We start from the raw sequence: 22977 nt of genomic DNA, 5'->3' as shown, positions 1-22977 counted from the left end.
CATGTGGTCATTTAGATATCTTTTATTGTGAAAATGCAAAACAGTCAACTCTGCCTCCTTCATTACTCACAATACAACAGATCTGAAAATAATTTCCCTCAATGTCAGGGGATTGGGAAACAATGCCAAAAGAAAAGAGGTGTTTAACTGGCTGAGAGCGAAAAAGCAATCTATATGTATGCTGCAAGAGGTCCATTGTTCTCAAGAAACTACCGATATATGGTCTTGTGAATGGGGGTACAAAGCGCTCTTCAGCTGCTGCAGCAGCAACAAAGCAGGGGTTGGCATTCTTTTCAATAATAGTTTCAATTGCCAGATCCACAAGGTTTTCTCGGATCCGAATGGACGCCTTTTTAATATGTGATATCGTTGCTGATAGCAAGCGTCTGACTGTGGCTAACATCTACGCTCCGAATGAAGACGATCCAAACTTCTTTCAGGTTTTTTTCGATCGTTTATCAAACTTTAAGTGTGGTGAAATTATAATTGGTGGGGACTTTAACTTAGTTTTTGACGTTGAAACAGACAAGAGGGGTGGCCTTGCCAGAACACACAAAAATGCCTTAAAAGTGATTCGAGATTTCTCTGAAAATCTTGGTTTGACTGATATTTGGAGACTTTTCAACCCAGAAGCCAGGAGATATACTTGGCGCCAAAACCAACCAGTCATACATTGCCGACTCGATTTTTTTCTAGTAAGTGAATCATCTTTATGTGATGTGACCCATGCAGATATTTTTCCTGGTTTCAAAACGGATCATTCGATGATTACTCTGAATCTAGCTTTACACTCGAACCCCAGAGGTAAAGGTTTTTGGAAGTTGAACACGTCCCTTTTATCCGAAATGAGATATGTCCAAGAAATTAAAACAACAATTGAAAGCACTGTGAACCAATACAAAGACGACACCTCAGTGAACCCAGCTCTGTTTTGGGAGATGATTAAATTAAAGGTGCGAGAAAAATCAATATCTTATGCTGCATACAAAAACGTGACAACAAGGAAACGCGAAGAAATGTTGGAACGCGAAATCGCCTTCTTAGGAAAACATTTAGACAATGCGAGCAATAGTAATCCCTCATATCATATTGTTGCTGAAAGAATTTTTACCTTAAAGAAAGAGCTAGAAAACATTTTTGAGTATCGAACCATAGGCGCTATCATTAGGTCAAAGTCGCAATGGTACAACGAGGGCGAAAAGAACTCCGGATATTTTCTAAATCTCGAAAAAAGGCACTGTAAACAAGGAACAATTAGTCAATTAAAAATTAATGACACCGACTTTGTCACCACAGACAGAGATATCTTATCTGAATGTACGGCTTTTTATAAAAATCTTTATACGTCAAAAAGCCCGGACAACATCCAGTCAACATTCCTCTCTGAAGTGAACTCCACTTCTTTGACCAATGAAGAACAAACTTTATGTGAAGGCCCCTTAACTCAAAAGGAATGTTTCGAAGCCCTGAAGAAGATGGAGTCTGACAAAACGCCAGGCACGGATGGACTTCCCGCCGAATTCTACAAAGTTTTTTGGAAAGACATTTCTTTTTTTTTAATCTCGGCCCTCAACTATGCTTTTGACTCTGGCTGCCTCTCAGTAACACAAAGACGAGGGGTTATAAAATTAATTCCACAAAAAGATGCGGAACTATACTTCATCAAAAATTGGAGGCCTATTACCCTTTTGAACACTGATTACAAAATCGCAGCCAAATCTATTGCAAACCGAATTAAATTAGTACTTCCAAACCTTATCAATCATGATCAAACAGGATTTTTGAAGGGCAGATTTATAGGCGAAAATATCAGACTCATTGACTCTATTATCCAATATGCCACAGAAAAGAATATCCCGGGCCTGTTACTTTTTATTGACTTTGAAAAGGCATTTGATTCTCTCGAATGGTCCTTCATACATGGCACATTAAGATCCTACGGTTTTGGTGCTTCGCTAATCAACTGGGTGAAAACCCTGTATAGTCATACTGAAAGCTGTATTCTGAATAATGGATGGGCAAGTAATTTTTTTGAAATTCAAAGAGGTGTTAGGCAAGGCTGCCCGCTCTCACCTTATTTATTTATCCTATCGGCAGAGGTGCTGGCCACGGCAATTAGGAAAAATACTAATATAAAGGGAATCTCTGTAAATAATGTGGAAATTAAGTTAAGTCAGTATGCCGATGACACAACACTTATATTAGACGGCTCACGTGAATCTCTCCTTTCATCCCTTGCAATGTTTGACGATTTCAGCAAAGTCTCTGGCCTCAGACTCAATGATAATAAAACGGAAGCTCTATGGATTGGCGCAAGTATTGGAAATGATAAAATTCTGTTATCAAGAAAAGAGCTTAAATGGCCAAAAGAGAAAGTAAAATCCCTGGGTCTATGGATTTCAACAGATCCCGAACTATCTGCCTCTTTAAACTACAATGAGAAACTTGAAAAAGTGAAAGAAATCCTAAGATGCTGGAAATACCGCCGACTCACATTGTTAGGGAAAATCACTGTTATCAAATCACTAGTGGTCTCCCAATTGGTTTATCTACTCTCGCCTCTTCGCTCAAACTACAGGGTTTTAAAAGAAATAAATGATTTACTCCACACTTTTCTATGGAATGGTAAAGGCGACAAGATAAAACGGAAGGTAATGATCAATGATTTCGGTGGTGGTGGCCTGAAAATGATCGATATTAGTTCCTTCAATAAATCCCTCAAAACCACATGGATTAAAAAATATTTAGATAACAACAATAAGGGAAAATGGAAAATCTTTTTTGATATAGCCCTAAAAAAATATGGCTGTCAAAACTTTTTTTCCTACAACCTCAACGTTAGAGACACCTTATCGACAATAACAACTTCGGATGCCTTTTTAAAAGAACTGTTAGGAATCTGGGCGGAAGTTAACTTTGAACCTGAAATAACATCGAAAGATCACTTTCTGGATCAACAACTTTGGCATAACTCCCTAATAAAGATAGCCAACAAAACAGTTTTTTTAAAAAATTGGTTCACTAAGGGAATAACTCGGATGAAACATCTTTTAGGACCGGACAACAACTTTCTCTCGTTAAATGATTTCCGCTGTAAGTATGAAATAGACCCTCGCCCTCTCAGCTTCTACGGATTAACATCGGCTGTAAAGTCTCTTCGGACTGATTCTAATTTTCAAGATTTACAGAACACCGACCACGAATATGAGTCACTTACTACAAGAATTTTGCAGGTCAAAAAAGCAACTACAATAATATATAAAAAACTGATTAGTAACAAGAGTTTAACCCCAGAGTCAAGTCAAAAGAAGTGGCTAGAGGATTGTGGCCTATCAATAAATGACAACATAAATTGGAATGCTGCCTATCTTTTAGCTAAAAAATGCACAAAGAGCACTAAGCTGATAGAGTTTCAGTTTAAATTCTTACATAGACGTGTACCAACCAATAACTTTTTATTTAGAATAGGTCTACAGGGCGATGAAAAGTGCAGTTTTTGTCACACCTCCTCTGAGTCAATAATTCATCTTTTTTGGTCATGCCGCCAAACATCTCACTTTTGGAATAAACTTACTGAATGGCTGAAAAACTTAAATTTACTTCCTAGAGATTGTGCTTTGACAAATATTACTGCTTTGGGTCTGAGGCCAGATATCTCTCAATTTGCGCTTCTTATAAATTACTGCTTTCTCTTAGCACGATATCACATATGGCTCGCTAAAACAAAAGATGATCATCCAAATCTTACGCTTTTCATATGCACACTTAAATCACAATATGAGATAGAAACAAAAAGTGGAGACACGAAGAAATGGAAACCTCTTACAGGATATATGAGGATTTAATTAATACTTTAGATTATATTTTCTGTAGGGCTATCTATCTTCTACCCATTAATCTATTTCTAATCTCCTCTCAGATGCATAACTCATTTTACTTTTAATGTACCACATGCCTTTGGTCTGTTTTTTATGTTTCTGTACTACAACCTCAAGCTGTAATGATAACTAGCTATTTTTCTTCTCAGTTTTTTTTTTCTTTGCCCCTTGTCGTCACTGTATTTCTTAATTGTGTAAGTCGTGTAACTGTATTTGTTAGTAATGTAAGTCGTTTAGTTATTGTAATTTAAATAGTGTAAATAATTAGAGCAATATAATGTAAATAGAGTTAGTGTTGTAAGTAAGCATTGGTTTGTGTTATTGCAAATAATAATAAAAAAAAACTGCGTGCATTTTCGCTTGACTTTCATTTAGGCAAATTTTCTTAGACCATAAAGTAAATTTTTAGTGATAATTTTACTTCAAAACAAACTGTCAAAACTTCATATGGCCTCGTGCAAAATTTTAGTCTCAGCTTATTTCAACGAGCGCCGTTGTCATTTCATTCATCAGTTCATGACGAATTAGAGCCAATCATTTAGGAGAGATTTGACAGTTGCCTTAATTTTGAAACATTATGAACAAGCACGAAGAATTCAAAAGGTCTTTTTTGAGAAGAAACTCAGAAAATTACGAACCTTAGCAATAATGTGTGCTTTAAACTAAAACTATATTCTTCTTAAATTAATGTTCTCGGTTTTCTGGCGATAGAGTAAACCAGTAAAAAACTTACGGTTGTGAGCGTAATTTGTCACCCACGATATTAAAAGGTAATCAATTGGTTTTCTCGTGAAATTAGGAAATAATTTCACTTGCGTTTTGTCAAAATTCTGATAATTTCCCTCGCCTAAAGACTCGGGAAATTATCAGAATTTTGACAAAACGCGCGTGAAATCATTTCCTAATTTCACTCGTCACCATTTGATTACACATACAAATACCACATTGATACAAAAAATACTGAAATTTGAGCGCGCGCACCCACAGGCGGCCCAGACGTTGAATACGATTAATACGTGACATTATGCTGTTGGCGATTGCGTTACAATTTTAGCTGTTTATAAGACAATGTATGAGAATGCTTCGAAAATTACTCTAAATGCTACGTGTAGAAAATAATTTGAATAAAATGGCTTACCTTGTGTTTGCATTGCGTTGTTTTGATGTCTCTGGGTTCCTGGAGGTGGTTTAGAGCCATTTAGGCGAGTTTTACTTTCTGGCGGTTTGCTTCCCCTAAAGAGAAACGAAAGGCTGGCGACCCGCTGGCCCGACGACCCGCACTCAAAGCTCCGTAAATTCCACAAAAATGGTCTAATCTCGTCAAAATTGCCTCATGGCAGCCGTCGATAACTCTTCTTCCCATTCGCCTTCTCCCAAGGTTCCAAAGTTTATCTTAACTGCCCGAGAATCGGTGGTTTTCAAGCTCTTGCTTTCCATTTCTGCTCCGTCTCGATCCGTAACCGATTATCTTGGGCACAGGATTTGAATTTCTAGCTTAACGACCTCGCCATCGTGACAAAGTGACCTCCAACCGTCGAGAGGCACGGGGCATTTTTTGATCATTCAAATTGCACCGTGCCGAGGTGTTAACTGAAATTAGCGCCTAAAAGCACTGTTAATTGCAAAAATACAAGGAGCAAACAATGTCCAGCTGAATTTAGCGCCTAAAAGCACTGTTAACTGCAGCGAGAGATGGCAACGAGTAACTGACCAATGTCCCGTGCCTCCCGACGGTTGGAGGCGACTTTGTCACGAAGGCGAGGTCGTTAAGAAATTCAAATCCTGTGCCCAAGATAATCGGTTACGGATCGAAAGGGAGCAGAAATGGAAAGCAAGAGCTTGAAAACCAGCGATTCTCGAGCGGTTAAGATAAACTTTGGAACCCTGGGAGAAGGCGAATGGGAAGAAGAGTTATCGACGGCTGCCATGAGGCAATTTTGACGAGATTAGACCATTTTTGTGGAATTTACGGAGCTTTGAGTGCGGGCCGTCGGTTCAGTGGGTCGCCAGCCTTTCGTTTCTCTTTAGGGGAAGCACACCGCCAGAAAGTAAAACTCGCCTAAATGGCTCTAAACCACCTCCAGGAACCCAGATTCATCAAAATAACGCAATGCAAACACAAGGTAAGCTATTTTATTCAAATTATTTTCTACACGTAGCATTTAGAGTAATTTTCGAAGCATTCTCATACATTGTCTTATAAACGGCTAAAATTGTATTGCAATCGCCAACAGCATAATGTCACATATTAATCGTATTCAACGTCTGGGCCGCCTGTGGCGCACCAGGCTCATCTAAAACTTAAACAAAGTGATTATATTGATTTGTTTTCGCCCCTTTCTTAGCGCGCTCAAATTGCTTAGACCGCCAAGCTACGCAGTCTAAACAGTTTCTTGTTGATGTTGTCAAGGATTTGTTTTCTAATCTTGCCGATCTCCTATTTTGACAGGGTAATTAACCTGCACCCGTCAAAACAGGAGATTAGCAAACAAATCCTTGACAACATCAATAAGGAGCTGCTGAGAGACAGGAAAGTAAACCAGTGGAAAAACACCTCCTCGGTGCTACAATGGTTCGAAAATTTGCCTAACAAACACAAGTGCGTTTTCATAGAGTTCGATTTAGTGGAATTCTATCATTCCATATCAGAGACGCTACTCAAGCGTGCCCTTGACTTCGCAACCAATTACGTGAGCATTTCCCATGATGATCGTCACATGATCCTACAGGCTAAACAATCCCTCCTTTTTGACAGAGAAACACCGACACGCTCTTGGACGTCACTCATCTCTCCACCATGCAGGTATTTATTTTATGGTGCATGCGTGGATTTATGTGATAAATGGAAATGTGGTCAAACACGGTCTTTCGTGTTTGATATATTACGTGAAAACACTCGCGTCTACTGTATGTCAGTGTCCGTAACAATAACGAAATCGAGACCCTCATTTTTGTAAAAGATAAAAATTAAAAAAAAGGATCTTCACTACGTGCGACAAAAGAAATCAAATTTTAGGGACAAAACCCGGAACCTGGTATTTCTTCAATATCCACCGTAATAATAGAAAGTGTCATCATTCATTTTCATCGCGAACTACCTGGAACTGACCTTCATCATCCACGGTACTTTCTTCCAAGTCTGCGGTTAAGGAGAGAAGAACAAAAAAAAAAAAAAAAAAAATAGACAAAAGAGGGAGTGTCAAAGACAACCATATAGGCATTTACAGCATAATAAAGCCAATTCTAAATTTTCAGTTAACGGTTACCGTTTTACAGTTTGGTGTAGAAACAACATTTTTTGATCCAAAACATCTAAATATCGATATCAAAGAAAGTTTTCCATTATTACTTCTTGTAGAAACAACAAAACAACAAATAAAGCCAGACAAAAATGCCAATTAAGACAAATAGCAACAACAGAACGATCCCTACCACTATAATTTTTGGGTAATTTTTTATGTTGACACAACTTGTAGTAGTAGAATTCACCACACAGTGGCTTTTTTCCTTTCATTTTCGTGAAATTCTATTAGTTAATTTAAATTAACCTTGAAATCTGACTGGTTGTTTTGTTTAACTGTCTTATTCTCATTGGCTGAGAAAAAAGATGCCATTTAGAGCAAAAATTAGTATAGTGCGATTCGTGAATGAATCGCACCGCTGAGAGCCAATCAGATTGCAGGGATAACCAGTGATTTCAAAATGGATTTAATGAAACGTTAAAAGAGTCAAATGTTGTAATAAAAAATATATATATTTACACAATTACGCGTTCATGCGTTCATAGCACAATAAAAAGTGTTATATTATTTCCTTTTAATTGCCAGAGCTACTTGGAACTTACTTTTAAAAAATGTATCCGGGTCGATTTCAGGCTCCAAGCCTAGATTTATGTGATAAAAAATAAAAAAAAGGAAAAAGTACGTTATGGTCCTTATGTTTGATCTCGAGTATATCATAAAAAGCAATTCAATTAAATTATAGTTTTTCTGCTTCATTATAGTAAATGAACCGGTCGTTTAACACTGTTTTAATAAAACTACTTCAAATAATATCAAAAGGTATCTTGAAAATATGTTTTGAAGCCATTAAAGTTTTGTTGGTTTTTGTTTTCGTGATTTCCAGAACGAGACCTGTCTTACGATTCCTACCACTATAATTTTGGGGTAATTTTTTATGTTGACACTTCTTTAAAAATCTTGAAAACGGCTTGATAGATGTTTTTGAAACGTTGTCCTCTCATGCTTGATAATGCAGATAATTTTATCCCAAAGTTTCATTAACATTGATTGACTGGAACCTTTCAAATAAAAAGATTTTTCTTTTGGCTTGAAATTTTGTCACGTGACCCCAGCTGCACAGGGCCTATTGAAAGCGATGACTAAGATCGGCATTAGGTTTGCCGCGTTTTTCACGGAGCCAAATGTTTGATATCGGAATCTAGAAAATCGTCTACTTGATTTGACGTTGCAAATCAATAGATGTAACGGTGCATTCAATCCCACTTGCTTTTTACATCTGTCAAAGATGGGCAAATCCAAACTGCCAATATTGCGCTTTGCACCTCTTTGACTCTCACCATCCCATCGGAACACAGACTGGATTCGAGGCGCAATAAAAAGTGTTATTATTTACTTCTATCGTAAACTACTTGGAACTAACCTTTAGCTTGTCTCAAAAGGAAGCTCTCTACACGACGAATTTCTGTAGATTTGGGCAAGAAAGAATAAAAAAAGAAGAAAATGTATGTTATGGTCACTTTTAATTCCCGATGGCCATGCTGAGACCTAAGAAACATGGTCACATAAAAACAAATCCCTGCAGAGATGATGGTTGTGGTTAGGAATATCCCATAATGCACTGCGTTTAATCCAAGTACATGATGATGGCAATCACATAGAAACTGGCCTTAAGGACCGCTTATCTTTTTCCATAGCGATATCTCAGCAACCCGCTGACCACTTTCCATATGATCACCACGATCGCTACAGAATAAAACAGAAATGATCCACATGAGCCAGATCAAATGACAATATAGTGCATACTGGTATACTGATCATCGCCACGATCACTACAATCTCTACAGTCATGGTTTCCGTATTATCCCAACGATCACGGTCGGGATAGAACTGAAGTCCATATCTGAGATTGTCTTGCCAACGATGGCTACGAGCGCTGAAGAGTTGATTCCATATGACCCTAAAGATCGCCATTAGGTTTGCCGCGTTTTCCATATAAATCAAGTGCTCGAATGTTTCATCGAGTAATTTAACGTTAAAAAAGTCAACTAATATATTAAAAAAATATACATTTATTTGTGGTTGTTTTCACCCACTGCCAAAGATGGGGACGAAACCACCCAAACCAATTACGAGCCTTGCACCTCTTAAACTTCATCCTTTCTTCTGTTTGCCAACAGTCTACTTCTATGGTTGAGGCTGAGACTTCTCGTTGTCTTTGGAGAAGGAACTTGAGGGTGCAGCAGGTGGAATTTTGCGATGGATTCTTTTTGAGTTATGCAGGATGCCCCGCGGATAGTTTTTCTCTTTTAAATAGCGTGCGATGGCACTCTGCATGATTTTAAGGGATTCCAGCTGCTGCTCGTTAGTATCTCCGTTTCTTTTTGTGACCTCGGCGTAGAACTTTATACTCAGGACCTTGTCAAGTTTTTGCAACGCAGTTTGTTTCAAGAAATTTTCAAGATGGCGGGACTGGCACCAGCTTCGGAGGAGGTTCGTTCATTTATTGTTTTGTGGAGCGGGGCGTATTTTGACTACGTGTGTTTATTCACAGCGACAGAGTTGAGCTCTTGTATATCCTTTTTGAAACTACCGCAAACCTGGAAACATCTACCTCATTGAGATGGCACTGAATTTGCTGTTGTGTGGTTTTCGTTTGTTTATATTTTGTTGGACTCGATATCATACGGATGTTGAAGAAAAATCGCCACATTATTTGTCAAAATGGACACTGAATGTTGGAAACTTCATTCTTGTCATTCAGAAACTGTAATTCATTAAATTCATCAATTGTTTTGACAAAAACAACATCAACAACGATTTGGCAATAATACAACTTGTAGTTGCAAAATTCACCACAAAATGGCTTTTTTTCCTTTCATTTTTGCTGAAATTTTATTGGTTACTTTAAATTAACCTTGAAATCTGATTGGTTGTTTTGTTTTACTGTTCCATTCTCATTGGCTGAAGAAAAGATGCGATTAAGAGCAAAAAATAGTGCGATTCGGGAATAAATCGCACCGCTGAGAGCCAATCAAATTGCAAGGATAACCAGTGATTTCAATATGGATTTAATAAAACGTTAAAAAAGTCAAATGATACCATAAAAAAATATATTTGCAGTTGTTTTCATCCACTGTCAAAGATGGGGACAAAACCACCCAAGCCAATTACGAGCCTTGCACCTCTTTAAACTTTCTTCGTTTGGTCAGTTTAATATTTTCCCAATTGAACCATTGTGTTTTGTAAATTTCAAAATAAAGCAAGAAAGCAACATGCATATTTCATACAAATCACGAAGCCATATCAGATAAATATAATAATACAATCACTTGCTGAATATCACTATCATAGATGAGGGCGGGGGGAGGGGGGGGGGGGGTAAACCACACTGGCAATTATGCTTTTTGGGCCTCTTTGGCTTTCGCCATCTCAACGGTACCCAGGCTGCGTTCATGGCGTGGTAAAATGTGTTATTGTTTACTTGTACCGTAAACTACCTGGATCTGACCTTCAACTAAATCAGTAGAAAAAAGGTAGAGAGTAAAGGTAGGTTATGCCCACTTTGAATATCCCGAATTGAGCCGCTATGCCTTGCAAACATCAAAGACACTCATAAAACATCCTTATTTACACAATTACGCGTTCATGCGTTCATAGCATAACAAAAAGTGTTATATTATTTCCTTTTATTGTCAACTACTTGGAACTTACTTGGGAAAACTTCCAATTCTTCTATTCTCCAGGTATTTATTTCATGATGCATCCGTGGATTTACATGATAAAAGATAAAAAAAGAAAAAAGTACGTTATGGTCCTTACGTTTGATCTCGAGTATGTCGTAAAAGCAATTGAATTAAATTATAGTTTTTTGCTTCATTATAGTAAATGAACCGATAGTTTAACACTGCTTTAATGAAATTACTTCAAATAATATCAAAAGGTATGAAAATATGTTTTGAAGCGATAAAAGTTTTGTTCGTTTTCGTTTTCGTGATTTCGAGAACGAGACCTTTTTTCACGATCACTTCCAGTGTAATTTTCAGGCAATTTTTGATGTTGAACACTTCTTTAAAACTATCGAAAACGGCTCGATAGATGTTCTTGAAATGTCCTCCACTCATGCTTGATAATGCAGATAATTTTATCCCAAAGTTTCATTACCACTGATTCACTGGAATCCTTTCAAATTAAAAGATAAACTTTTTTGGCTTCCAATTTTGTCACGTGACCCTAGCTGCAAAGGGCCTATTGACAGCGACGGCTACGATCGCTGAAGAGTTGATTCCATTGACTGAAAGATCGCCATTAGGTTTGGCGCGTTTTACACACACATTACGCAGTCAAATGTATGATATCAGAACCTAGAAAATCGTCCACTTGATTTGACATCAAAATAGATATTAGCTTATAGAGGATATTACACGGTGGCTCACAGATATGAATTTTATGCTCGAGTGGCAAAAACAACATTGTTTTTCCCACTCGAACATAAAATTCATATCTTTGAGTCAACGTGTAGTGCTCTTTTTAACAGATAGACAAAAACTGCAGAAACAAATCGACAGCACAAACTGTAGTCGAATTGCAACTGGGCGGCTTAAGTATCTTGAATATCTCTCCTTTGGTTTGCTTTGATGAAACTCCCTAAATAACAACAACAACAACAACTAGCTTTATTTGCATGACCATAAGTACATAGAGTGTTGACAAAGCTTTTGTAAACTAAAACTAAAACTGTAACGATTATCGTGATCATTTAATACTTTTATGATATAGCAATCAAGTTACATTGGTTTGATTTGAAAGTAGAATATTAGAATATTGCGTAGATCAAAGCAAGATGAAATAAATTTGGCTAATTGAATATCAATATAATGATTTGAAGAAGTCACAAGTTCGCCAATGGCTGGTAACGAAGATAATTGTTTAAAAGTCGGAATGATATGTTCTATTTTTTTTTTTATAAAACTTATTTCCTAGAATAGAGTATTTATTGCAATTTATAAGAAAGGGAGATTCGTCTTCAATTTGATTAGATTCACAAATAGGGCAGAGTCTGCTGATCCTTGGAATTTGATTATATCTACGAGTCTCAATCCTTAGTTTGTGATTGCCTATCCTAAATTTCACTAGTTCTTTTCTTTCGCTTAGTTTGCTCGTTGGGCCTAAATAACACGAGGGTGTATAATCGTTCTTAAAAGTGCTGAAAACTTTTAGTTTAGTAGAATTTTGCATGGCATGTTGCCAATACAAAATATATTTTTGCTACATTAGGCCAACATAATGTTTGACTTTAGCGTTAGTTAAGTACGTACGCTCAAAACAAGGGAAATGTTAATATTCAGGCATACTTATTATATAAGAAAAATAAGTATTTTTACCAGCGTGATGAAGATCTTGCGACATGAGAAAGATTTGTTTAAAAATAGAGCAATTATCCTCACTTAGAAGATATGAGGAATAAATCATGATTTTCTGATTGATAGCTATAATGAGAGGAAACCTACCAAGTTTAGCTCTACATGCTTACTTCTAAATAACGCTTACAGAATTGGAGATGTGCTTTTTCGATCTGGGAAGTGTCCCAAGACTTGAGATCAGATTTTGCATATGCATCCCAAGACTTCACTGTCATGTCAAAATTGGGGAGATCATTGCGTCGAAAATTTTATTTGCTAGGAATGGAGGTTGTCTGCTGAGACTTGTGTGTTTTCTTCGACTGAAAGGGCGTAAAGGGCCTTTTTTCAGTCTATCAAGTGCCAATGAAAAGTTACCCGTTAAAGAAATGAGTGTTCCCAAATAAGTATAATTTCTGAACAATTTCAAAAAAAATTGTAAAATACCAAATTGATACAAAAAATACTGAAATTTGAGCGCGCGCACCAGGCTCATCTAACACGTGATTATATTGATTTGTTTTCGCCCCTTTCTGAGCGCGCTCAAATTGCTTAAACCGCCAAGCTACGCAGGCTAAACAGTTTCTTGTTGATGTTGTCAAGGATTTGTTTTCTAATCTTGCCTATCTCCTGTTTTGACGGTTTAATTAACCCGCACCCGTCAAAACAGGAGATTAGCAAACAAATCCTTGACAACATCAACAAGGAACTGCTGAGAGACAGGAAAGTAAACCAGTGGAAAAACACCTCCTCGGTGCTATAATGGTTCGAAAATTTGCCTAACAAACACAAGTGCGTTTTCCTAGCCCTCGATGTAGTGGAATTCTATCATTCCATATAAGAGACGCTACTCAAGCGTACCCTTGACTTCGCAACCAATTACGTGAGCATTTCCCATAATGATTGTCACATGATCCTACAGGCTAAACAATCCCTCCTTTTGACAGAGAAACACCGACACGCTCTTGGACGTCACTCATCTATCCACCATGCAAGTACTTATTTCATGGTGCATGCGTGGATTTATGTGATAAATGGAAATGTGGTCAAACACGGTCTTTCGTGTTTGATATATTACGTAAAAACACTCGCGTCTACTGTATGTCAGTGTCCGTAAATATGACGAAATCGAGATCCTCATTTATGTAAAAGATAAATTTAAAAAAAGGATCTTCACTACGCGCGACAAAAGAAATCAAATTTAAGGGACAAAACCCGGAACCTGGTATTTCTTCAATATCCACCGTAATAATAGAAAGTGTCATCATTCATTTTCATCGCGAACTACCTGGAACTGACCTTCATCATCCACGGTACTTTCTTCCAAGTCTGCGGTTAAGGAGAGAAGAACAAAAAAAAAAAAAAAAAAATAGACAAAAGAGGGAGTGTCAAAGACAACCATATAGGCATTTACAGCATAATAAAGCCAATTCTAAATTTTCAGTTAACGGTTACCGTTTTACAGTTTGGTGTAGAAACAACATTTTTTGATCCAAAACATCTAAATATCGATATCAAAGAAAGTTTTCCATTATTACTTCTTGTAGAAACAACAAATAAAGCGCTAGAACAAAAGACAACGAAAACAATGATAATTTCCTACAAAATTAGACTTATTCACACGTTCTCTCCTTTGCGCAAGGGTGGGAAGTTTGATCCGTTATAACTTCGCGAAAAATCATTTAAAAAATCCCTTCTTTCGCAACGGCATAGTTTCACTTGTGCTTTAACCTTCGCAATATGCCTCACTCACATCCCAACAAATAATCGTAAGTAAACAGCCATACAAAATAGGGACCTTAGACCTACTTTGTGCCACATCTACAAAAAGTTATAACTTTTTTGAAATACATTGCGATGAAACAGTATTATCCAAATCAGTACATGAACGATTGTACCATCCATCACAAGTATCAGAATAACAACCGCAAACGCGATGATGGTGGGAGCCAACTTTGCGCTTTAATGACTTTGAATTTCCTGCGAGTATTACCCTCCAACCTACCAAACAGTACAGTAAGTTATAATCAGGCCCTTTGCTTATCGTAATCCTAAAGAAAACCATTCGACAGAAAGCTAAAATGTTAACCATCTTAGAAGAGACGCTCGGCGTAACCTTTGACTTGCCTTGTGTCATTTTCAAAGAGCTATAACTTTTTTTTGAAATACATTACGATGAAACAGAACTATCCAAATCAGTACATGAACGATTGCGCTATCCATCGCGAGTATGAGAATAACTATCGCAAAAGCGATGATGCACTTATTATGCAGCAAAATTACAGCATAGCTTAATTTAGCAAGCGTTTATCGACTTCCGGTTCTAGCAAACTTTGCGCTTTAATGACTTTGAATTCTTTCCGAGTATTACCCTCAAACTAACAGAATGGCTCCCGTTTAACAAAAAATACGCTCGGCGTGACCTTTGAATTTCCTTGTGTCATTTTGAAAGAGTTATAACTTTCTTGAAATACAATGCAATGAAACAAAATCATCCGAATCAATACATAACAGCCGCACTCTCCGTTGCAAGTATTTAATTTTCCAGGGGTAGCTCAAAAAAAACCACTCTCCTTGCCTGGTATTTCCTTGGAAAAGTGTTTATTAACTAAACGATTCTCTTTGTAAGTCGAAGAAATTATCTCAAACGAACCAAATAGAGCATTAAGCTCCCAATCCTGCACTTGCAAAAACCCTTCCCTTGAAAGGAGTTTTTGAGCCCTTACACGTTCATTTTCCACACTGGCCCACTGGCGCACTGGAATCCACTTCAGATATGGAATTTGGTCTGCGACGAAAGATAAGACGCCTTCGTCGTTCTCCTTTTCCGAGATGCCATCCAACTGGGGCTTGTCTTCTTATCAAAGGACTTTGGTACTTGTAAAACGAGTTAAAATTGGTAAACTAACTTAAAAATGACGTCTTTCCGACGTCCTCAACATATTTTGGTGTATTTTTAGATGTGATCACTAGCTCGTGGTAAAATAATGGAGTCTGTGGCGTCAGGTAAATCTCTCTACGGGATAGCCGGTACCATGGTTATGTCGGAGGGTGTTTTAGTCAACTCGACAAAAAAAAAAAAAAAAACTTGTTCACCAAGCCGTTACACTGGCTAATGCCATTGATTATTTGTGGTCAAATGTTTGATATTACCACCGAAACTTCGTCCATTTGATTTGACGTTAAAAATCATATAGATAGAACGATGCATTTAATCCCACTTGCCCTTTAACACTGTCAAAGATGGACAAAACCACACTGCCAATTTTGCGCTTTGCACCTCTTTGGTTCTCACCATCTCCTCAGAACCCTGAATGGGTTCGAGGCGCAATAAAAAGTGTTATTATTTACTCCTATCGTAAACTACTTGGAAATGACCTTCAGCAATTTGCAAACTGCACTTCCGGCGAATAGTATCTGTAGATTTGAGCGAGAAAGAATAAAAAAGGAGAAAACGTAGAAGAAGGTCACTTTTAATTTCCGAAAGCCATGCTGAGACCTAGGACATATGGTCACATAAAAACAAATCCCTGCAGAGATGCTGGCCGTGGTTATAAATATTCCATAATGCACTGCGTTTAATCCAAGTACATGATGATGGCGATCACATAGAAACTGGCCTTAAGGACCGCTTATCTTTGTCTATAGCGATATCTCAGCAACCCGCTGACCACTTTCCATATGATCGCCACGATCGCTACAGAATAAAGTAGAAATGATCGACATGACCAGGATCAAACGACGACATAGTGCGTACTGGTATACTGACCATCGCAACAATCACTACAATATCTGCAGAAATGGTTTCCGTATTATCGCAACGATCACGGTCGGGATAGAACTGAAGTCCATATCTGAGATTGTCTTGACAACGATGGCTACGATCGCTAAAGAGTTGATTCCATATGATCCTATATATAGCCATTAAGTTTGGCGCGTTTTCCATATAAATCAAGTGCTCGAATGTTTCATCGAGTAATTTAACGTTAAAAAAGTCAACTAATATATTAAAAAAATATACATTTATTTGTGGTTGTTTTCACCCACTGCCAAAGATGGGGACGAAACCACCCAAACCAATTACGAGCCTTGCACCTCTTAAACTTCATCCTTTCTTCGTTTGGTCAGAGTAATATTTTCCGAATTGAACCATTATGTTTTGTAAACTTCTCAAGAAAGCAAGAAAGCAACATGCGTATTTCATACAAATCACGAAGTCGTATCGGAACTGGAAAAAAAAAAAAAAATCTGATTTGACTTTTAAAACTCAAATAAATACAGCAATAATACAATTACTTGCTGAATATCACTGTCAAAGATGGGGGTAAACCACACTGCCAATTATGCCCTTTGAGCCTCTTTGCTTCTCGCAATCTCATCGGCACCCGGGATGCTTTCATGGCGTAATAAAATGTGTTATTGTTTACTTGTATCGTAAACTACCTGGAACTGACCTCTAAACTCTCCGACGGAGCCGTCACTTGACGTCCTTGTTCTCTGAACTAAATCAGTAAAAAAAAGTTGAGAGTAAAGATAGGTTATGGCCGCTTTAAATATCCCGAATTGAGCCATTATGTTCTGCAAACATCAAAGACACTGAAAAACATCGTCGGCTCGATAGATGTTTTTGAAACGTTCTCCACTCATGCTTGATAATGCAGATAATTTTATCCCAAAGCTTCATTACCACCGATTCACTGGAATCCTTTCCAATTAAAATATAAACTTTTTTGGCTTGAAATTTTGTCACGTGACCCCAGCTGCAAAGGGCCTATCACAGCGACGGCTTCGATAGGTAAAGAGTTGATTCCATTGATTGAAAGATCGCCATCGGGTTTGCCACATTTTGTCACACCTTACACACCTTATAGGGGATATTACACGGTGGCCCACAGGTATGAATTTTATGTTCGAGTGGCAAAAAACAACATTGTTTTTGCCACTCGAAAATAAAATTCATATCTTTGAACCAATGCGAAATGTTCTTTTTACCATATAGCCAAAAACTGTAGAAGCAAATCGATAGCACAAACCATACATGAATTGGAACTCGGCGGCTGGAATATCTTGAATGTCTCTTCTTTGGTTTACTTTAAAGAGTCTCTCTGAATAGTTTTGAGCCTCTTTCTGGGTACCCTGGGTACCCCGAGACCGTTTTCGTCGCGCGCATTTTTTTTGTTTTGTTTGCAAACCTTCGATTTTTTTAAGCAGATCTTCTTGTTATGGATTGAACTCATTTCTGACAGTGTAATAGTGTAATTCACAGCCGAAAAATTATCTAGTCTCTCTGCATAAATAGCTTGTCGTTTTTAGACCTTTTAATGGCCTCCGATGGTTTCTTAAATAATTGGTTGATGAGAACTGAGGTGACAGATATTTTTGCGTTTTGACGCATTTCATTTTTACTTCATTTCTTAGTATTGGTCATTATTCCATTTTTTTAACGCGAATTTTTAAATCTTCACTTCAATCCTGAGATCTTCGTTTTTTACAGCGGTAATCGTCGCGTCTTCCGAATGTTGCGATTCGAGTCGATTCCATCGAATCGACACGACTCGTCTCCCCTGATGTCGAATCGTCATGCCGGAGGTCGATTTGAGCGAGGCTTAGAAAATATGGCGCATCTGGGCTATTCAGGGTCGGTGGAGAATGTTGTCGATGCGAGTCGATTCGATTCGATCGAATCGACACGACTCGTCTCACACTTTCCATGTGATCACCACATGCACGATTGCTACAGAGAAAAAGAAAAATGATCGGCAGGACTCGGATAAAGCAATCACGTAGTCCATACTAATATACTGACCATTGCAGCGATCACTACAATCTCTATAGACTCGTTTCCGTATTGTCGCAACGATAGCCGAGATAGAACTGAAGCCTATCTAAGCGATTGTTTTCAAGAGTTATTTTCTCTTGATCGGAAAGATCGATCGCAAACCGGGTTTTCCGCGTTTTTATATAAATCAGGTGATCAAATCTCTCGTATCAGAACCGAATCAAATCAGGAGGTCAAGTCAAGTCTCTCGTATCAGAACAGAAAACAACTTTCAGTCCATTTGGCGGAAAATAGTCAAATGGATATAATGTATTCATGCGTTCTTGCTTTTTACCGCTGTCAAAGACAATAATAATAATAATAATAATAATAATAATAATAATAATAATAATAAATCTTTAGTGAGGATGCCAACCTCACTCGAGATGGGGGTAAAGACACGCTTTGGGCCTATTTGGCTATCATCATCTTATTGAAACCAATATTTGTTCATGGCCGTAATAAAAGTGTTATTATTTATTTTCATCGTACACTACCTGGAGTAGGATCGCTGAGGACGACCGTTTCAACCGATTGTTCAGGAGGTATCCTTGAGGAGGTATCTATTGGTTTCCTCTTTCCAGTCACTGCTCTCCAAAGTCTTTTGGTCAAACCACTTCCTGTTTATAAGAAACTTATAATTATATCCTTCCTTTATTTGCATGATCGATCTTCCATCCTTTTCCATTATTTCAACCGGCGTTAAGTTGGTCAACGTTTTAAGCTGTCTGTCTGGCTATTTTGTCAGCTTTCTAGTTTGTTTTCCGTTTTCTCGTTCTATTCGCCCGCCCGCCCGTCAGCCCGACTGTAATGGCAAGCTGCATATACAACGGTTTTCAACTGAGTGCCGAAAGTAATCAGGCCCCGTCTACACTTCACCGGAGAAATTTAAAAACGCAGCTTCATTTCTAGGGTTAGGCATACCGTCCACACTAAAGCTGGAGCTTTTCCAACCTCGTTTCCAGGGTCCTCTCCCTCCCTCCCTCGAGAAAGTACCCTGGTTACGGCTGGTCTCTTGTCTATGTATACAAATCAAATCCGCACATAGGGTGAGTCTTTGACTTAATTTTGTCAACACTGTCTATGGAGGTGAAAGTTGCGCTGCCTTACAGACGTTATTTCGAAAGTAAGCAAGTTATTTTTCAGAGATCCTGCCTGACCGGTGCTTCCTTTCTATCTGAACTTCTATGAGTATGAGATGTTGATTGAGAGCGAAGTTTGGTTATTTTCACTACTTTTTTAAATAACCGTCAACATCCTGCTTCGGATTAGTTTAATCAGTTTTTCACAGCACAAAAATTAAATAACCGTCAAATTTTGGATGGGATGCATTCAATTTAACGAGAAGCTAGTCTCTCGACCGAAAATTGGACTTACCGCTAAACAGTTTTAAAACGAAAGCCGTTGGATTTTACAAACGCGCGGCCGATGTCGTTGTTGTCCAGTTGTTCATAACATTTTTCACTACAAGAGAATCGAATGACCGTCAAACTTTCGATTGGATGAATTTACTCAAATTCAGAGTCTCTTGCCCAAACACTGGACGTATCAAACTCTAAACGAATGCATCAATGCCGCCGTTGTGATTTTGCCGATCGAAAAATATAAGCTTAAGCTAAATCAAGCTTTAATATTCAGCGCGCAGACGTTGTTGATGTGAAGTTCTTCGTAAAACTTTTTCGCCGCAAGAGAATCGAATGACCGTCAAACTGTCGTCGAGAGTAATTCAATCAAATTCAAAACTACCTTTTGTAGGCGAACATACGACGTATTTAACTCTAACGGAACGAGTAAATACCTTCGTTGTGATTTTGCCAAATGAAAAATAAAATCTAATTCACTCAGTCCGGAAAACGGTGGTCAGAAAGCTGAAGGCCAAGGGAGTTCCAAACTCAGTGGCCACGTTTACGATTTCCACAACTGTAATGTGGTGATAAACCAAGGACGTGCCGGGCATTTTAACGCTTCGTGCACAACAAGCCGTGATGTATAATTTGTCTGCAGCCATGCTCCTTGCCAGCTCTGAAGGTTTTTCAACTTTGTGCATTTTCGCTTTACTTTCATTTAGGCAAATTTTCTTAGACCATAAAGTAAATTTTTAGTGATAATTTTATTTCAAAACAAACTGTCAAAACTTTATATGGCCTTGTGCAAAATTTTAGTGTCAGCTTATTTCAACGAGCGCCGTTGTCATTTCATTCATCAGTTCATGACGAATCAGAGCCAATCATTTAAGAGAGATTTGACAGTTGCCTTAATTTTGAAACATTATGAACAAGCACGAAGAATTCGAAAGGTCTTTTTTGAGAAGAAACTCAGAAAATTACGAACCTTAGCAATAATGTGTGCTTTAAACTAAAACTATATTCTTCTTAAATTAATGTTCTCGGTTTTCTGGCGATAGAATAAACCAGTAAAAAACTTACGGTTGTGAGCGTAATTTGTCACCCACGATATTAAAAGGTAATCAATTGGTTTTCTCGTGAAATTAGGAAATAATCTCACTTGCGTTTTGTCAAAATTCTGATAGTTTCCCTCGCCTAAAGACTCGGGAAATTATCAGAATTTTGACAAAACGCGCGTGAGATCATTTCCTAATTTCACTCGTCACCATTTGATTACATATACAAATACCAAATTGATACAAAAAATACTGAAATTTGAGCGCGCGCACCAGGCTCATCTAACACTTAAACAAAGTGATTATATTGATTTGTTTTCGCCCCTTTCTTAGCGCGCTCAAATTGCTTAAACCGCCAAGCTACGCAGTCTAGACAGTTTCTTGTTGATGTTGTCAAGGATTTGTTTTCTAATCTTGCCTATCTCCTGTTTTGACAGGGTAATTAACCTGCACCCGTCAAAACAGGAGATTAGCAAACAAATCCTTGACAACATCAACAAGGAGCTGCTGAGAGACAGGAAAGTAAACCAGTGGAAAAACACCTCCTCGGTGCTACAATGGTTCGAAAATTTGCCTAACAAACACAAGTGCGTTTTCATAGCCTTCGATTTACTGGAATTCTATCATTCCATATCAGAGACGCTACTCAAGCGTGCCCTTGACTTCGCAACCAATTACGTGAGCATTTCCCATGATGATCGTCACATGATCCTACAGGCTAAACAATCCCTCCTTTTTGACAGAGAAACACCGACACGCTCTTGGACGTCACTCATCTATCCACCATGCAGGTATTTATTTCATGGTGCATGCGTGGATTTATGTGATAAATGGAAATGTGGTCAAACACGATCTTTCGTGTTTGATATATTACGTAAAAACACTCGCGTTTACAGTATGTCAGTGTCCGTAACAGTGACGAAATCGAGACCCTCATGTATGTAAAAGATAAAAATAAAATAAAAAAGGATCTTCACTACGCGCGACAAAAGAAATCAAATTTTAGGGACAAAACCCGGAACCTGGTATTTCTTCAATATCCACGTAATAAAAAGTGTCATCATTCATTTTCATCGCTAACTACCTGGAACTGACCTTCATCATCCACGGTACTTCGTTCTGATTCTGCGGTTAAGGAGAGAAAAACAAAAAAATTAGACAAAAGAGGGAGTGTCAAAGACAACCATACAGGCGTTTACAGCATAATAAAAGCCAATTCTAAATTTTCAGTTACCGGTTACTGTTTTACAGTTTGGTGCAGAAACAACATTTTTTGATCCAAAACATCTAAATATCGATATCAAAGAAAGTTTTCCATTATTACTTCTTGTAGAAACAACAAATAAAGCGCTAGAACAAAAGACAACGAAAACAATGATAATTCTCTACGAAAATTAGACTTATTCACACGTTCTCCTTTGCGCAAGGGTGGGAAGTTTGATCCGTTATAACGCGAAAAATCATTTAAAAAAATCCCCTCTTTCGCAACGGCATAGTTTCACTTGTGCTTCAACCTTCGCAATATTTCTCACCCCCATCCCAGCAAGTAATAGTAAACAGCCATACAAAATAGGGTCGACGAAACCTTAGACCTACTTTGTGCCACATCTACAAAAAGTTAAAACTTTTTTTGAAATCCATTGCGATGAAACAGTATTATCCAAATCAGTACATGAACGACTGTACCATCCATCACAAGTATCAGAATAACCACCAAAACAGCGATGATGGTGGAAGCCACCTTTGCGCTTTAATAACTTTGAATTCCCTGCGAGTATTACCCTGAAACCTTCGGAATAGCACAGTAAGTTAATTAGGCCCTTTGCTTATCGCAATCGTAAAGAAAATCATTCGAGAGAGAGCTAAAATGCTTACCATCTTACAAGAGACGGTCGGCGTAACCTTTGACTTGCCTTATGTCATTTTCAAAGAGCTATAACTTTTTAAAATACATTACGATGAAACAGAACTATCCAAATCAGTAAATGAACGATTGCGCTATCCATCGCGAGTATGAGAATGACTGTCGCAAAAGCGATGATGCACTTATTATGCAGCAAAATCACACAATAGCTTAATTTAGCAACCGTTTATCGACTTCCGGTTCTAACGAACTGTGCGCTTTAATGACTTTGAATTCTTTGCGAGTATTACCCTCAAACTAACAGAATGGCTCCCGTTTTACAAAAAATACGCTCGGCGTGACCTTTGAATTGCCTTGTGTCATTTTCAAAGAGTTACA

The 22977-nt window shown here is 37.9% G+C and overlaps 1 protein-coding gene across 2 annotated transcripts in view; it reads right to left on the bottom strand.

Annotated features, from left to right (window-relative positions):
* LOC145491654 (uncharacterized) overlaps positions 1-22977 on the bottom strand; it is a 79748-nt gene that overhangs the window by 17479 nt on the left and 39292 nt on the right. Inside the window, exons 10-17 of one of the 2 annotated variants that reach the window (XM_081470867.1) lie at positions 21831-21860; positions 18832-18954; positions 16971-17018; positions 15895-15933; positions 13816-13845; positions 10832-10852; positions 8541-8582; positions 7723-7761 (exon numbers count right to left, since the gene is read on the bottom strand). In XM_081470867.1, the coding sequence (XP_081326993.1) occupies positions 7723-7761; positions 8541-8582; positions 10832-10852; positions 13816-13845; positions 15895-15933; positions 16971-17018; positions 18832-18954; positions 21831-21860 (372 nt within the window). The remainder of the gene's footprint in view (positions 1-7722; positions 7762-8540; positions 8583-10831; positions 10853-13815; positions 13846-15894; positions 15934-16970; positions 17019-18831; positions 18955-21830; positions 21861-22977) is intronic. The other variant, XM_081470869.1, reaches the window with a different exon arrangement.

Source organism: Orbicella franksi, chromosome 7 (genome assembly GCF_964199315.1).
Source record: "Orbicella franksi chromosome 7, jaOrbFran1.1, whole genome shotgun sequence".
NCBI lineage: Eukaryota > Metazoa > Cnidaria > Anthozoa > Scleractinia > Merulinidae > Orbicella > Orbicella franksi.
The sequence above is the reverse complement of the archived record's forward strand: the minus strand, read 5'-3'. Positions and strand labels throughout refer to the sequence as shown.